The sequence below is a fragment of the Natrix helvetica genome (assembly GCF_964273705.1).
Source record: "Natrix helvetica genome assembly, chromosome: 3".
Lineage (NCBI taxonomy): Eukaryota > Metazoa > Chordata > Lepidosauria > Squamata > Natricidae > Natrix > Natrix helvetica.
Window position 1 is genome coordinate 141,506,756 of NC_138549.1, and position 17,500 is coordinate 141,524,255.

Genomic DNA, 17,500 nt, shown 5'->3' on the forward strand with positions numbered 1-17,500 from the left:
TGTTAACTTGAACCATATGGAAATTATGTATTTGAATTGCAGTGCCTCAATGAATGTTTACTAAAAATGAGGAAATTAGCGCACAAAGCAAGTATTTATGATAGTCCCTAACCTGTGTAATAGTACTGATCTTTTATCATAAATCCAAGTTACACGAAATCATAGTTAATTCAGAGTATCAAATCAAATCAATCAAATTTTATTTGATTAGCCGCAACCCTCTCCCGAAGGACTCGGGGCGGCGTACAATCAAAAAGATAAAATACACATAGGACACACATACATACGAAAAAAACAAGGACAATTACATTTGTGCATGGAGGAGAGTAGACCTGCAAGTGAAAGACAATAAACACAGCTAAAAACACAGTTAAAACACAGTTTAAAATCCCCTAAATAAAATTGCTGAATTAAAAACCCCTCAGGAGCGTAACGAAGTTATGGTTGGGCCAGGCCAGATATTTGAAAAAGGTGGGTCTTGAGCTTAACACGGAAGGAGCGGAGGTCTGTAGTGGTCCTAATATCTGGGGGGAGGTCATTCCACAGGGCTGGGCCCGCCACAGAGAAGGCTCTGCTCCTAGGCGCCGCCCCATGGCATTGTCTAGTGGACGGCACCTGGAGAAGTCCCTCTCTGTGCGAGCGAATAGGTCGTAGGGATGTATGGGGCAGAATACGGTCCCGGAGGTAACTAGGTCCTGAGCCATGGAGCGCTTTAAAGATCGTAATCAAAACCTTGAAACGCACTCGATAGACCACAGGAAGCCAGTGCAGCTCGCGCAGGTGTGGTGTCACATGGGAGTACCTGGTGCTCCCCATAATCACCCGCGCGGCCGCATTCTGGACCAACTGTAGTCTCCGAGTGCATTTCAAGGGAAGCCCCATGTAGAGAGCGTTACAGTAGTCCAGGCGAGACGTCACCAGCGCATGGGTGACTGTGCGTAAGGCGTCCCGGTCCAATAGGGGGCGCAATTGGCGCACCAGGCGAACCTGATGGAACGCCCCCCTGGCCACAGCTGTCACATGTTCATCCATGGACAGCTTGGCATCCAGGAGGACGCCCAAATTGCGCGCCCGCTCCACGGGGGCAAGTTGAATGCCCCCAATGGCCAGAGATGGAATTATCTGGTTGAACCGGGGAGCCGGAACCCACAGCCACTCCGTCTTGGAAGGGTTGAGCCTGAGTCGGTTGTCATCCATCCATATAGATGCATTTAGTAAGTTTATAATCTAATTTTGAAGATGACTGAGGAGGGCAAACAAGTCAAGCATTATGTGTATTTAAACAGGAAATTTATCAACATTATTATCCATTTAAATGTTTCAAAAAATATGTGAGCTATGTTTTCAGAGGAATGAATTACTTTTTTTCCTTTGAAAAACTTCTTCCAGTTACCAAAAGTGTTCTCCTATTGCCTCTGATACAACAGAGCAAATGCTAAGGCATGTTGTCATTCCAACTACCAAGAAAATCACTAAAACAGGAAATAACTGGGGAACTGGATAGTGACCCTTTCTTTCCTGCATGTTGTTGACCTTTTAAAAAAACTTTTGGGCATTATTTGGACTCCTCCCCCAATCCCCCCTCATCTGGCTATGTTTGCTATAAATAAGCATTAGTTTCCTATGATTTTGAACACAAATATAAACCCTAAAATAGGCTTACCACAAACAAGGTCCCTCTCTGCCTTCTCTCACATGTACCATATGCCTACATTTTTGTCCCATGTGCTTGATACAGCCTCACCTGACATGACAGAATGTAGTCTGGATTGTCAGTTGGGAATCCAAACTACATTCCCTTGCACCTATTTGCATTACTACTCCACTGACTTCCAAATGGAGTTCATAGCATGCCCTTTCTGCCAGCACAACCATCCCAGCAGAAGGGGCATGCTGAGACCCCATTGGGCAAGGAATTGCAGCTAGTGAGGTCCAAGAGAAGAGGCTTTTCTGCTGTAGTACCCGCCCTCTGGAACATCATATCCCTCCTTATGTGACATCTGACCCCCCTTTTTTTTTTGGCCTTTAAGGGCTTCAAAATCTTATTGTTAGGGTTCTAAATACCATGCAGAAATAAATCATTGTCCAAGGCAAAACATCCTTTAAGGTGCAATTTATTCCGCAGGCATGTTAGTACTGCTATGGAAATTTCAACTCTGGAAGTACATGCTCTGGGTTCACCCAGTTAAAGTTCATGATCTCTCCCCACACCCACAAATCCATCACATGTTCCAATCATCATCTTCCACGCTGGCATGTACACCCATCTTCTTCCGGCCAGGTGTCGAGGTGCTGAGACAAAAGATGACCTTGGCTTCTACAAAAGAATGTCAACAATCCATGCTACAATCCTACTCCTTTCTATTCCCCCCCTCCCAACTACTACACTATTGAAACAGCATAGAAAATTATAAGAAAGTGTGGCAGGCCAAAGATCCTAAAAAGAATATAATTACAGGCCTGACAGGCGGCCTCTCCTCAAAAGAAAAACGTTTCCTGCAAAGAGAATAACATAAAAGTTAACATAACAAAATTAACCACCTCTTCTCCACCCAGGGGAACCCCTTGACTTCTCGGGAAACTTCCCATTGAATTGCTTTACTAACTTCTCCACTTTCAGGTTCCCACTGTTCACCCAATTAGCTTCAGACCAAGGGTAACCCTTCCAATGCACTAAGTACTGTAAGCAACCCCTATTCAGCCTGAAATCTACAATTTTTTCCACCTCAGATTGTGTTTCCCCTTCCATCACTAAAGGAGGAGATTGAGCTTGGGTGGATGCTCTTCTGTTAGACCCAATTACTGGTTTCAACAAGCTACAATGAAATTCTGGGTCAATTTCCCCTAGACTTCTGGGTAGACTTCTGCCGCAACTGCTAGAGCCTTCTTCGTATTCTCCCATCCTTTCTTTAGCATGTCCATCCATTCACTCAAAGACATGAAAGAAGGAGGTTCTCTAGGCAACTCAGGCATGGCAACAACTTCCATGCCACTGGTAATCTGGAAACCTGCTAATCCTCTGCTGCTGTGGACCGCATCGTTGTACGCCACTTCGGCGAAGGGTAGCAAGTCCGACCAGTTGTCGTGCTGATAGTCCACAAAACACCTGATGTATTGTTCCACCACCGCATTGGCTCCCTCTGCTGCGCCGTTCATGCTGGGATGAACCTCTGAGCTCAGTTCTTGTGTGGACCCAATAGATCTCAGGACCTCACTCCAGAACTTGGCTGTGAACTGGACTCCGCGGTCTGAAATGATCCTCTTGGGTACTCCATGCAGGCGATAAATGTGTTTCACAAACATTTTCGCTAATTCGTTTGAGGATGGCAATCCTGAGCAAGCAATGAAGTGTGCCTGCTTAGAAAACAAATCAATAACAGTCCAAATTACTTTATGCCCACTGCTGTCTGGGAGTTCCATGATGAAGTCCATTGCGACCTCTTCCCATGGCCGTTTCGGGCTCTCTGCTGCAGGTGCTGTAGGTTCTGGGCTCTTGGATTCAATCATCCACGGCTGGCCTTGTTCCTCCTCCGAGGCCTCCCCCTTGGTATGACTCTTCGTCACCTGAAGTTTGGGGTCCTCTTCCAGAGGTCGGTTGGGCATTTCCCCCTCCGAGGCCTCCCCCTTAGTTGGACTCTTTGTCACCTTCAGTTGGGGATCCTCCTCTGGAGATTGTTTGCCCTTTTCCTCCTCCGAGGCCTCCCCCTTGGTAGGACACTTTGTCACTTTAAGTTGGAGATCCTCTTCCAGAGGCTGTTGGCCCAAATGACTTTGCTGTGCATCCATCTGGGGCCCTCTCTTAACCACCGTGGCAATTGGTACACACTTTTGTTCTTCGGCAATTCCCTCCTCCCAGGCCTCCCCCTTGGTAGGACTCTTCGCCACCTGAAGTTGGGGATCCTCTTCCAGAGGTCGTTTAGGCTTTTCCCCCTCCGAGGCCTCCCCCTTAGTTGGACTCTTTGTCACCTTAAGTTGGGGATCCTCCTCCGGAGATTGTCTGCCCTTTTCCTCTTCCGAGGCCTCCCCCTTGGTAGGACACTTCCTCACCTTAAGTTGGGGATCCTCTTCCAGAGGTTGTTGGCCCAGATGACTCTTCTGTGGTGGCATCTGGGACCCTCTCTTTACCGCCGTGGTGGTTGGTGTGCACGTTTGTGGCATTGGGGCTGGAGCCAAGCACTCTGACGCTCTGTGGCCAAGTTGACAACAATGGTGGCATTTAATTGGGCCCCACGAGGAATGGAACCTAGTTACATCTCTAAACTCAGGAACCGTTTCATCACACTGCCTTGCTCTCCAACTTGCAGCTGCCCCCTTGGTAAACCCTTCTTCCATGGTGGAGATTGCTTCTCTGTAGGAAGGTGGAGTAAGAACCTTTTGGGGCATTGCAGATGCACCTTGTCCCGCTTCCCATCTTGCAGGCCTGGCTTTGGTAATCCCTTCTTCCATGGAGATTTCTTCTCTGTAGGAAGGTCTGGTAAGAACCCTTTTTGGCCTTGCAGGGGAGACTGGAACCGGTGGGGAGGTCAATCCCTCGGTTGGCCACTGCCCAGCTTTCTGCCATGGTGCCATCTGCTGAGGGAGGGCAGGTGCCCGCTGGCATCCCTCCCATCCATGACCTGGGGTTAAGACCCATCCCGGGGTTGCCTGCTTCACAGGTTGCAGCTCAACCAATGATGGCTGGCTAGGGGGTTTTACGTGCCAAGGACCCTCCTGCTGGCTTGGAGGAGTTATGGGCCAAGTAGGTGCCCTTTGCTGGTTTGGATGAGTTATGGGCCAAGTAGGTGCCCTCTGCTGGCTTGGAGCATTTCCCCATGCTGATGGCAAAGGAGTTTGTAAGTAGCATCTCTTCCATCCAAGTCCTGGGAGGAAAGCCCAATTTACTGCCCAATTTGCTTCATTTACTGGTTGCAGCCCCATTTGTGGTGGCTTGCAAGTGACAGATGCTGAAAAAATTCCTTCTTCCTGCCTCCTTTGCTATTCCCATTTTGAAAGGGAATCTCTCTCCCATCTAGTTGCAGGGTGATATGCCATTTCATTTATTGCCGTCTGGAAGGAGCCCAAACCTCCGTTCTAAGGGTGTTTTTTTTTTCCAATCTTGCTTCTAAGCTGGGGGGGAAGGAGGGGGAGCATGCACTCACAATTTTGCTGAAGAAGTCCGTCTGAGATTTCCTTCGTCTTGTCGCGTCTCCTCCTGCATTCCTCCAGATGCAATTAAACTGGAAACAGCATTCCATTGCCTTTGAAGTTCCGTACTCCTCTTCTTATCACCAAAAGCTTCTCATTAATTCTTCGCTGATATTTACGCTGTCCCGGTCAGCATTGGGAATGCCGAGACCCACATCACCAGATCTTCCATCACCAGCCCTTCCCCCTTGATAGGAGGAGGGAGCTAGTGAAATATTTTTAAAGTAGAGAGTTGAAATAATGTTAGGGTTCTAAATACCATGCAGAAATAAATCATTGTCCAAGGCAAAACATCCTTTAAGGTGCAATTTATTCCGCAGGCATGTTAGTACTGCTATGGAAATTTCAACTCTGGAAGTACATGCTCTGGGTTCACCCAGTTAAAGTTCATGATCTCTCCCCACACCCACAAATCCATCACATGTTCCAATCATCATCTTCCACGCTGGCATGTACACCCATCTTCTTCCGGCCAGGTGTCGAGGTGCTGAGACAAAAGATGACCTTGGCTTCTACAAAAGAATGTCAACAATCCATGCTACAATCCTACTCCTTTCTATTCCCCCCCTCCCAACTACTACACTATTGAAACAGCATAGAAAATTATAAGAAAGTGTGGCAGGCCAAAGATCCTAAAAAGAATATAATTACAGGCCTGACACTTATTCTGCTGATTGTTCTGGGATCCGAATGGGGGTGTCCCTTTCTAGAGTTGATTACTGGATTAGAATATCCCACCTTATTCTACTGTATGCTCCCCGCTATCTTAGCTATTTCTTAATTTTTTTAATGTATTTATTGTCTTACTGTTTTAATATTTTATAATATTGTTTTATCAGACTGTAAGTCACTCAAAGTTGCATGACTGAGATGCCTGGAAAATAATGTAATAAATCGTATTGCTTGCAGTCCCCCTCTATAGCAGGGCGGTCCACGGGCTGGATGCATCACATGCCCACACCTGGTTTAGCAAAGGGGGAAAAAATCCTGATGCGTCACGTGATGACATGAGTTTGACACCCCTGCTCTATAGCTATGCTTCTATGGATACAGGTGTATATTTCTACTTCTTTAGTTCATCTTTATGAGATAATCTTAAAACTTCTGAAACATCTGTGTATAGATTGTCACTAGATACTGTTATATTCTGTGTAGTATTATAATGCTTTAGTTGCCCTTAAATATTTTAAATGATATTTTAAATGATCATTTTCCTTATATTTAACAAGCTCATGGCGTTTTTCCATCCAAGAAGTAAGCAGACCCATCCCTGGTTAGTTTCAGAGATGAAGAAAGACATGTGGATGAGGAAGCGAATAATACAAAAAGAAAAAGGGAAATAAAGTGTTTTGATTTAGGACTCAATATTTGGTTTTTTTTTTTACTTCCATTGCACTAAATTAGAAGGGTGTGTGTGTGACTATACATTGTAGAATTATATATAATTTATAAGCTTGCAAGAAAGCAACTCTAGTGAAAATGATAGTTCAGTTCATGTCCTGCCTATATTTCCTTATCTTGCCTCTTAATAATTGGACAACATGAATCATCTAAGAAGGATGAGACAAATCGTGGGAAAAGAAAAGTGCGTTCCCTGAAATTTCATTTGACAATATTTTGGAAAGGCTCAAGTTTGAGAGTGATAGCCACTTTGGTGTAATGGTTAAGGGATCAAGCTAGAAACCTGGTGACTAGTCCTGCCAAAGCCAGTTGGGTGGCTTCCACCAGTCACTCTCTCTCGGCTCTAGGAGGCAGGCAATGGCAAACCACTTCTTAAATCTTGCCAAGAAAACTGCATGGTCACCAGGCCTCAACACTGACTCCATGGAACACACTCATGTCTGAGGAGGGGAAGGGCCCCGAGACATTTTTTTGCATGGAGAGGAAACGCAGAGAATGGAAGCTCAGAAGAGTTGGGAAATCAGATTACAACATGGGATCACATAGCACGTGCTGTCGCTAGAACTCTCTCTTTTTAAAAAAAGGATTATTGCCTTTTTATTTGAAAACACGGAACAGACGACAAGCAGGCCGATTCAGACCTCAGTCTGGGTAGACACCCAGTCTCGATCACCCTGGATCGAAAGGCGATATAGCTATCAGCTTGAGCCACTTGCTCATTTCTCCGAAAAGAGGCCGGGGAGCCAAAAATGATGGATGGGTGCATTGGCGGCTCGTGCTCTCAAGGGCGGCTCTTATTCCCACGCCTTTCCAGCTCTTGTTAACGTGGCTGGTTGAATCTGCAGCGGGACCGAGAGACGCGCGAAAAGGTCCCCATTCATGACCGCCCCTCCCGACCGGGAGAAGCCAGCAGCAGTCACGTGACTCCCTCCTTCCTTCCCTCCGCCGACTCGCCCGTGGAAACGTGAGGTGGCAACGGGGCGGGTCCGGAGTCCGCGCAAGCGAAGGGTCGCATCTGCTCGCCCTTCTCATCAGCGCGGCAAGAGCCATGTCGAACGGTAGCCGGGAAGGCGCCCTTAAACGGGCCTGGCCCACCAGCTCGGCCGATGGCTTCCAGACGCCTCAAAAGCGCGCCGTTGCCGCTGCGGACTCGCCGGGTTCCATTAGCCTCCATCCTCGATCCTGGGACACGGAGCAGCTGTGCGCCTTCCTTCAGGAGCAGGGCTTGGAAGCTGCGGAGCTGCAGTGCTTTCGAGGTGCGCGGGAAAGCCGGCAAGTGGAACAAGGGGGCGGGCCGCTGGAAAGTTTCGTTTGCCGAAGGAGACTAGAATCGAAAGTCCCCCCCCCCCCCCAAGACTTTCGTTTGGGGCAGAGCGCTCCAAAAGGGATTCCCGTCATTGACAGGGAATAAGGAGCAGGTTTATTTTCACGCTGGGTGCTCTAGAGCAGCGATCACCAACTGGTGGTCCGTGGATCACTGGTGGTCCAAAATGATGGTGGTCCACAGAAAAATTATTTGCATTTTTTATATTGCACTAAATCAGGGGTCCTCAAACTAAAGCCCCTGGGCTGGATATGTGCAATGAACGTGTGTATTACGGAGAGTGGGGAGCCCTTCAGGGTCTTCTTGTGTGGATCGCAGAGGAGCAGAAATTCTGATTTGGGGTCTGCTTCAACCTCCTGGTGCGGGGCTTTGGGCAAAGAGCCGGAGGGCTTCGTTCCAGTGGGACTGCATAATGGTCTGGAACTGGCAGACCATCTCAGCCCACTGAGCCTCCAGGCGCTGGTACCTGGCCTTGCACTTCCTCAGGTCTTCCCTCTGTTTGGAAAGCCTATGCTCATAGTCCTCAGTGAGATACTTCTACTGAGCCTCCTTCTTGGTTAGATCCAATTTGAACTGAGCCAGCTATTTTGCCAACTCTTTCTCCTGGTGGCTGCTTAGTTCCAACAACTGTTTCCTATTGGGTCCCTAAGGAGCCCGGATGGGCAGGCGAGGAGTGGCTGGGAGGGGAGGCCGGCGAGGCCCCCCTCAATGTGAGTGACATCAAATTGGCTACGTCCACCCAGTCACATGACCACCTAGTCACACCCACCCATCCAGTCATTAGGCAGGTCATATTAATGGTCCATAGGATTTAAAATTATGAATTATTGGTCCCTGAGCTCCAAAAGGTTGGGGATCCCTGCTCTAGAGAGAGGCCAGTGGCGAAAAAATATCTCAAGAATCAAAGGGGGTTTCCCTGACAGGCTCTTATATCTATACACTGGCCGTATCCTTTTCCTGCTGTGTTTGGCTTCATCTGGTCTTCAACCATGAATGAGACAGCTGGAATCATTACCCTTAGTTGTACAGCTGTTAAAGGGATGTTTTCTCCCCCATCCCAATAACATTCAAAGGCAGCCTCAGCATATTTAAACTCTGCTAGGATTTCCCAAAGGTGCTTTTTAGCTCTTCAGAGCTTAAGAAGCTTCTTGGATGAGAAGCAAAACGTCTTCAAAGAAAAACCAGAGTCCAGTTGCCTCTTGAAAAAGCATCTTTGGACAACCTTGACCTGGATGATTGAGAATCTCCATAGACATCTGCTAGGCTAGGATTTGTCTCCCACTTACTCCTATAGTGGTGGTAGGAAAGGGATTGAGACTGGAAGAACAAATTCCATAGCAATATAGCTGTCTGCCTTCTCCAGTATATTTGGGTAGCACTTTAAATCAATAGTAGGAAATGACCCAGATGATGGGCTGTTCTTTTTAGTCTATGGCAGTGATGGCGAACCTATGGCACGTGTGCCACAGGTGGCACGTGGAGCCATTTGTCAGGGCATGTGAGGCGCTGCCCTGTCAGCTGGCCAGCACGCATGCGCACACTGGCCAGCTAAGTTCACCTTTTTAAAAGCCATTTTTCGCCCTCCCCAGGCTCCAGAGGCTTTATAGGAGCCTGGGGGAGGGCGAAAGACCCTCCCCCGCCCTCCCAGAGGGCCTCCGGAGGCTTCAGGGACTGTCGGGAGGCTTCCCTGAAGCCTTCGGAACCTTAAAACGACCCTCCGAGCAAACCGGAACTTCCGGTTTGCTCGGAGGGTCGTTTTAAGCATTCCGAAGGCTTCAGGGAAGCCTCCGGATGGTCCCTGAAGCCTCCGGAGGCTCTTTTCGCCCTCCCCAGGCTCCTATAAAGCCTCTGGAGCCTGGGGAAGGCGAAAAAAGCATGTAAAATGGGGGGGGTCGTGCGTTGTGTGTGCATGCGCACTGGGGGGGCGCGCATTGCATTATGGGTGCGGCACGCCCGCACACAACCCCCCTGCGCTCCCCCCACTTGTGGCACATGAGCCAAAAAAGGTTCACCATCGCTGGTCTATGGCAATTGGCAGCACTCTTAAACGGGTTTTCTGGGTAAGGAGGGACGACTACGTGAGTCTTTGTAGTGCCACTGTGAAGAATATTTTCAGGATCTGTTGGATAAAGTTGCTTGACTTTTCTTGGAATTAAGATGTCAACTGGGCAGATTCTTTGGAAGTAATTAGGACACAGTAGAGCCAGTTTAGGCAAAATAATTGGACAGAATCCTTGGGGCTGTAAGCTCTATTGCCTATATTTTGTATGTGTGCCCTTTCTTGGTTTGGTTTAGTGGTTAAGGCAGCAGGCTACAAACCAGGAACTAGTCTGCCTTAGCCATGAAAGTGGCTGGCAACTTTGGGCCAGTCACTCTCACTCAGTCCAACTCACCTTACAGAGTTGTGGCGAAAATAAGATGAGGAAGGAATACTATGCCACAGAAATAAGGGCAAATGTGTGTGTCCCAGCATAATGTTGCAGGATCTAATCTGGGTTGGTCACGGGGGACCCGAGGTTTAGCCTTCCGAGCTTTTGGACTTGTGCTGGAGCCCATCCTCAGGGAACTTCTCTCTCAACAGAATGTGTCACACCAGAATATCTCTGGTGAGAGAAAAATTCCATGAGGATGGGCTCCAGCACGAATCCAAAAGCTCAGAAGGCTAAACTGGTGACTGACCCAGACTGGATCCATCAATATTATGTATGTTTGCCGCTTTGAGTTACCTATAAAATAAAGGTGGGATAAAAATAATGTAATAAAAAATAAAATAAAATAAGGCCTCTTGAGAGATGCCTCACAGCTGGGTCCATGTGATCATTAATGAATGCCCTGTCATGGAAACAGCTGGTTCTGCTGGCCTTGAAGGAAGTAGTGATATATATCATCTCCTCAAGAGGCCAAGGAAGGTCATCTGATATTGCAGTGTGTTACATGCAGATCTTGCAAGTCTCCCTTGCTTCCTAAGTGAATTTTCCAGATAGATGTAACTGCAGTAGATAAGGCACATATCCTTGTTCAACAGGCAGAAAATAACTAGGGACTCACGGAAATCACTTTCAGGCAAACACTGAGGCACAACATGTTCTTTGGAATACACAGACACACAATTAAAGTAACAGCAAAACTTACTGGCTGTAATGAATAAAATTCTCCTCTTCACACACACACCAACGTCCTTTTAAACAAGGCTGCCAAGTCTGAATCCAAAGAAGACTCTAGGAATAGGCTTGGATCTATTTTTATTCCCCAGAGTTCTTGCTTTGTTGGTTAGCTGGGATCGTATCTTTTTTCATGCTCAGGGCCAACTTTCTTTGACTTATTTAGGTGGCATCTTTCCTTTGTTTTCTTAATGACTTCATTTCTTATCTACTTCCTTGAAGGAATATTTTAGATAAGATTCCTGGCTTTCGTCTTCTCTGCTTTTGCATCTGTTTTATGTTTAGTTATGGCAGCTTCATTCTAATCTCACAGGTTCTTTTAGATATTAGCAACTGTCATAATGGTTTCCACCAAGGTCCTCTGTTCCGGTGGGAACAGAGGTTCAATCTCATTGGTCAAAGGGTCTGATAGCTCCCTATAAAAGAGCTGCTGTCAGACTGAACCTTCGCTGGATTTGTTGCGGCGAATTGGGGCCTTTTACCTCAATGCACGCCAAAGACAGGACATGAGACCATGAAGGTGCAAGAGAAACAGGTTTATTGATGCATCTGAGTTCAGTGTGTTCATACAACAAAGTCTGAACTGAACTTCTTTTGTTCAGGACAGAAGTTTTATACCCTCCTAGAGAGGGGGCGTTAATACAGATTTGTTTCATCAAAGGAAAGGAGTATACATTGCATCTTTGTCCGTAGACAAAGCATACATTTCACAGAAGATACAGAAATTATATTTTGCAAGGTTACAGGGAAGTTGAAAGTGATTATTTCAGCAGCAACAGCAGGACTGTGTCAGCAATCTAGATATGCTATGATCTATTAATATGTTTTCCTTCGGCGTAACGTATCTTACACAGACAGACCTTCCTTGGAAGTGTTTTGTAACATATTCCAGTAAATTGTGCAATAAGCCTGAAACAAGTGATATCATTTTTACTTTAATATGCTGGCTACACTTAATATACCTACTTGCCTTTTGGATTATTGTTCAGGTGAAAGCAGGATCTTGCCTTACTTTCAGGCTGACTGGCTAACATAGATGCGGTCTCTCCTTGCTGCCTCAAATTTACTTGCTGGATTGCTCTTTTTGGTTCGCCTAGTTGCCTTCCAATCCCACCTTCATTGCCAGTGTTAGATTGGGTAAAGGAAAGGCACACTCAGGCTAAAGGCAACAACAGCTCTTTATTGTAACAGAACAACTATGTACAATCCAGCGAAGGTTCAGTCTGACAACAGTCTGACAGTAGAGCACCCTGGAATTAATTGTCAGGATGAAGTCTTTGGCTAGGAGTTACGTGTGGTGGCCTAACATGGACAGGGAGATGGAAGAATGGGTGGCTACCTGCACACCGTGCCAGGAACCCAGACCAGCTCCCCCAGAGGGGCCTGCTAAGGAGTGGGAGTGACCTCAAGCTCCATGGTCTAGGGTGCACATAGACTTCGCTGGCCCAGTTCATGGCCAGACATTCTTAGTAGTTGTGGACGCCTACGGCTAGAGGTAGTCCTCATGACCTCTACCACAGCAGAAGCAGTCATCAAGGTACTACAGAGACTTTTCTCCACACACGGCCTGCCCGATGTCCTGGTCTCTGCCATGCAATTCAAGACCTACCTAGCAGCACAGGGAATCAGGCATGCCCTGGTCGCACCATTCCATCTGGCCTCCAATAGTCAGGCGGAGAGAATGGTGAGATCTGCAAAAGAGGCCCTATCCAGGATGGGCCCGGGAGATTGGCAAACACGGGTTGATCATTATCTCCTAATTCAACACATCACGCCAAGCGCTACCACGGGGAAAAGCCCCTCCGAGCTTCTCATGGGTCACCGGCTAAGATCCCACTTAGACCGGCTACACCCAAACTATTCTGCCTCATCGCCCCCAGATTCAACAAGCAAAATTCGGAATGTTAGTATAGGGGATTCAGTTTACGCCCACAACTACACCGGGGGAACTCTGTGGATTTCTGCCACAGTGATAGGCATCACTGGGCCTCGCTCTTATCTCGTAGAGCTCGATGACGGTCGGAATTGGAGAAGGCACGTTGACCAACTCCGTGGCCGCCTCTCCAACTCCATTCTTAGGCAGCCAGAGGTAACTCCTGCATGAGTTAGCCAAAGCCCTACCCAAAAGGAGCATGAAGTCACTCCTTCCACAGCCAACTCAAACCCAAAGACACCGGGATACTCATCTACTTGTTGCAGGCCCGCAGTGAGCTCCAAGCGAACCGGCTCTAGAAGCTCCACCATGGCCTGTGAAAGGTTCCAGGAGTTTCCACTAGGCGAAGCTGCAGAGCCAACAGGTCTGTCCGACCTGTCCGAAGAACACCCTCCGACTGAACTAGGTCTGGCAGAGCCACCAAAAAGCCCGCCTACCTGCGTGACTACACCACAAGTCGGTTGATTCCATCTAAGAGGGGAGGGGTGTTAGATATTAGCAACTGTCATAATGGTTTCCACCAAGGTCCTATGTTCTGGCGGGAACAGAGGTTCAATCTCATTGGTCGAAGAGTCTTACAGCTCCCTATAAAAGGGCTGCTGTCAGACAGAACCTTCGCTGGATTGTACATAGTTGTTCTGTTACAATAAAGAGCTGTTGTTGCCTTTAGCCTGATTGTGCCTTTCCTTTACCCAATCCAACAGGTTCAGTATCAATATGCTGAGGATGCCTAATTTTACATCTCTATTCCTTGCTATGTAAGTGATACTATCCTACTTTTGGCCCAGTACCTGCTAGCTGCTAGGGTTTGGATGACAGTTTCAACTCAGCCCTAGTAAGTGGCTCTGGATTGTTGGGACTCCTGAGTCCAGGGATACTGTATTTTTCAGAGTATAAGATACACCTTTTTCCCCCCCAAAGAGGGTGAAAATTTGGGTGTGTCTTATACACCGAATGTAGCCCTGCCCACCCTCACCAGAGGCCCAAAACACGAGGCATAGAGGCAGCGATGGTCTGTGGCAATCCCTGCTGAAGATGATCAGAGTTTGCAGCAGCAATCATATTCAGAAAGCACAGTAACTGATTCAGCAGGATTCAAAATAGTAATATACAATACATTACCAAAAACAAGTTTTCCATGGTATCAGTAAATACAAGCAAAACCCAAGCAGTTTCACTTTCAGTTCTCCGCTAAGCCACACTCCTTCCTGTCTCCTTGTTGCTCACACAGCAAATTTCGGAGTCCAAATAGCCCTCATTGGCTGACTTAAGCCAATGACCTTGTTTCCATGTGTCAGCTGAATACCATGGATGCTAGCAGGCAGAGGGAGAATTTTTCTTCTTCTTATTTTCCTTCCCAAAAACTAAGGTGTGTCTTATACTCGGAAAAATACTGTATGTGTTTTTGATTCTTGCCAGGGCGGTATGCCACCAGACACAGCTGGCACACAGTTTGGGGCTACTCATGGACTTGAAAATTCTGTTTGTGGGACAAGTGATAGTCATGGCTGTGGGGGCCTTTAGACAGATCCATCTCATGCATCAATTGCAGTCATTCCTGGACTGGGATATTTTGCTCACAGTCACTTAAACCCTGGTCATTTCCCAGATGAATTATTGCAATGGCTTTAAATGGGACTGCCCTTGAAGATCATCTGGAAACTACAACTGGTCCAGAATGTGGTGGTATTTGCAGTTCTAGATGCCTCACATTTTGCTCATATTTCATCATTATTACATGAGGTGCAATGGCTCCAGTTTCTTTCAGATAATGGTTGTCACTTTTAAAGCCTAAATAACCTACTTATGGATCCACTCTCTCGAGGGTATCTGCCCATACTTCTAGGTAAAATAAAGTGGGTACACAATAGGTCCCTTCTCTTAAACATTGTCATCTAGGGACCTAAGCAGCACACCTTTTAGAATGAATTAAAATGGTGTGCTGTTGGTTTAATCCAAAATGTGTAGCAATCAGATTGTATCCCAATATCTTATCTTAAACCACCATTAACTCTATGCAAAACATAGGTTCTATCATGATAAAAAGGTCATTTTTTTCCAATGAGAACATTTATATCTTTACAAACATTTTATTATGCTGATTATTTAAAATAAATTTTATAAAATTAGTGTTTCAGTTACTCACCTGTTGGATGATGTCCTGACTTTTGGCTAATACCGCCTTTGGGCAACTAACAGTAATATCAGGCCTGCTTTTGTTATGATTACATCAGTGCAGCAATTGCTGGCTGAGGCTATAAATCATTGATGAAGAAATGCCTCTAGACTGCTTCTAGTCCTGCCTGTGGAACTCACCCCCACCTCCAGAAACAATCGTTTCATTTACCTCCTCACGTGGCTACAGCCAATTCTTAATTGATCCTTGCTAATGTCTAAATAAATATTTCAATTGAAATCACCTGGCAATGATCTTGCTTTATCTTCCTGTGAATTGCCTTGCTTAGGTTACAGTATAAAGAGCTTTTAGGTAAGTGGATTAGGAGGTTAGAACTCAGATTGAACTCTGTTTGCTATGAGGTTCTTCACTGGATGAGTTTGGGCTATTATTGATTTTTCTGTAGCCTAATCTTACAAGACGCAGATGATAAATAGTAAGTTTAAAACTAATGTCCAGCTTAGTTTACACAACTTATTACTGTCTTAGAAATGTGACTGTAGAAATGAAATGGAATACTGCATTCAGTTCTGGTCACCACGATGTAAAAAAGATGTGGAGACTCTAGAAAGAGTGCAGAGAAGAGCAACAAATATGATTAGGGGACTGGAGACTAAAACATATGAAGAACGGTTGCAGGAACTGGGTATGTTTAGCTTAAGAGAAAGAAGGACTAGGGGAGACATGATAGCAATGTCCCAATATCCCAGAGGTTGCCACAAAGAAGAGGGAGTCAAACTATTCTCCAAGGCACCTGAGGGTAGAACAAGAAGCAATGGGTGGAAACTAATCAAGGAGAGAAGCAACTTAGAACTGAGGAGAAATTTCCTGACAGTTAGAACAATTAATCAGTGGAACAGCTTGCCTCCAGAAGTTGTGAATGCCCCAACACTGGAAGTCTTTAAGAAGATGTTGGATAGCTATTTGTCTGAAACGGTAGAGGGTTTCCTGCCTAGGCAGGGGGTTGGACTAGAAGACCTCCAAGGTCCCTTCCAACTCTACTATTGTATTGTATAAAACATAATTCAAAATTATCTGCAGGGTCCTCGGTGCTCTCTGAGCTTGCTTGTTTTCTTGCAGACATTTCGTTACCCAAATGAGATAACATCACCAGTGCTAGTAAGAAGGGCGGTTTGCTGTCAGTTTATATTCTAGTCTAGTGGCTTGCTCTGTTTACTAAAACTGATGTTTTCCTAGAATGATAATTATATTAACTTCTGACCAATCTGTAGGATTTTAAATATAATTTTTAGGAGTTTGGCTATAACAATAATTACACTGGGTGATTGAGTAGAGATTTTGCAGATGGTGGCTTGCCTGGGTTTGGAAACTAACCAGGGTCAGGTGTGGGGTGGGAGACTTAAATTGTGTTGGAATTTTATTCCTTAACAATTTTTTCATGAATTGGGATCAAAGAAACAGCAGGCATGAGATTAAGTACTTTATTTTTCAAGAATGATGATAGTAGTCCATTAAGTGGGGACTGCCCAGACCCCTCCTCTTCCATTTAGCACACATTATATGTCTTACAATCAGCCCTCTTATAGAATATCACTCCCTTACTCAGTCACCTCTTTCTTGTATCAGCATCTTTTTGTGTAAGGGACTCTATTCCTTTCTTCCTTGCTAGGGCCTCTAACTTTTCTGAGAATACTTGTACCTAAAGTGAAGCTATCCTTGGAATGTATGCCTTATCTCGTTTCCTTGGGCAAGCTACAGTATCTTCAAGGCTTGTGAAAAGTAAGAAGGCCAACAATATCTTCAAAAACAAAGTGAGACGTGGTTTCAGAATCTTAACAAAAGTGTAATTGTCAGCTCGCTTGTGCGTCGCTACTATATTGTAATAGACAGCCATGAAGTACGGGGAGTGGTGAAGCAAGGGGGAAAACGAAAGTGAATGCTGTATCTCTTGGAGATTCTTCTTCAAGGGCACCTGGCATACCAGCTGCATACCAATCTCTGCTTGGATAGGCTTGCTTGAACCTTACTGGTTGATGGGGGTGGGAAATGGGAGGTAGTTACAGGAGGGAAAAGTTGGACTTAGAGATTTTGGCACCCGATGCTCAGTTCTGGCTATGAACTACTGCAATGCATTTCAAATAACACTATACCTTTCTCAACAAACGGAGCCAAGGATCATTTGTATTAGACGTTTAAGTTTGTGGTAGGTCTGATCATGTCTAATAAAATATCTCAATATTACATTTAAAAAACCCTGCCAGGTCAACATTTCATAAGAAGGAAATGGAAAACTTATTTCTCTACCGTTGTCAAAAAATTTGCCTGGATTTATCCATGAAATTTGCAAAAAACAAGATCAT

The 17,500-nt window shown here is 45.9% G+C and overlaps 1 protein-coding gene across 4 annotated transcripts in view; it reads left to right on the plus strand.

Moving 5' to 3' along the window:
* The first annotated feature begins 7,464 nt into the window (after positions 1-7,464).
* Positions 7,465-17,500, plus strand: part of SAMHD1 (SAM and HD domain containing deoxynucleoside triphosphate triphosphohydrolase 1) — a 32,874-nt gene continuing 22,838 nt past the window's right edge. The window contains exon 1 of one of the 4 annotated variants that reach the window (XM_081948587.1): positions 7,465-7,841. In XM_081948587.1, coding sequence (XP_081804713.1) covers positions 7,634-7,841 — 208 coding nt within the window. In that variant the 5' untranslated portion in view covers positions 7,465-7,633. Of the gene's footprint in view, positions 7,842-15,285; positions 15,492-17,500 lie in introns of those variants that run through there. The other 3 variants (XM_081948586.1, XM_081948585.1, XM_081948588.1) reach the window with 3 other exon arrangements.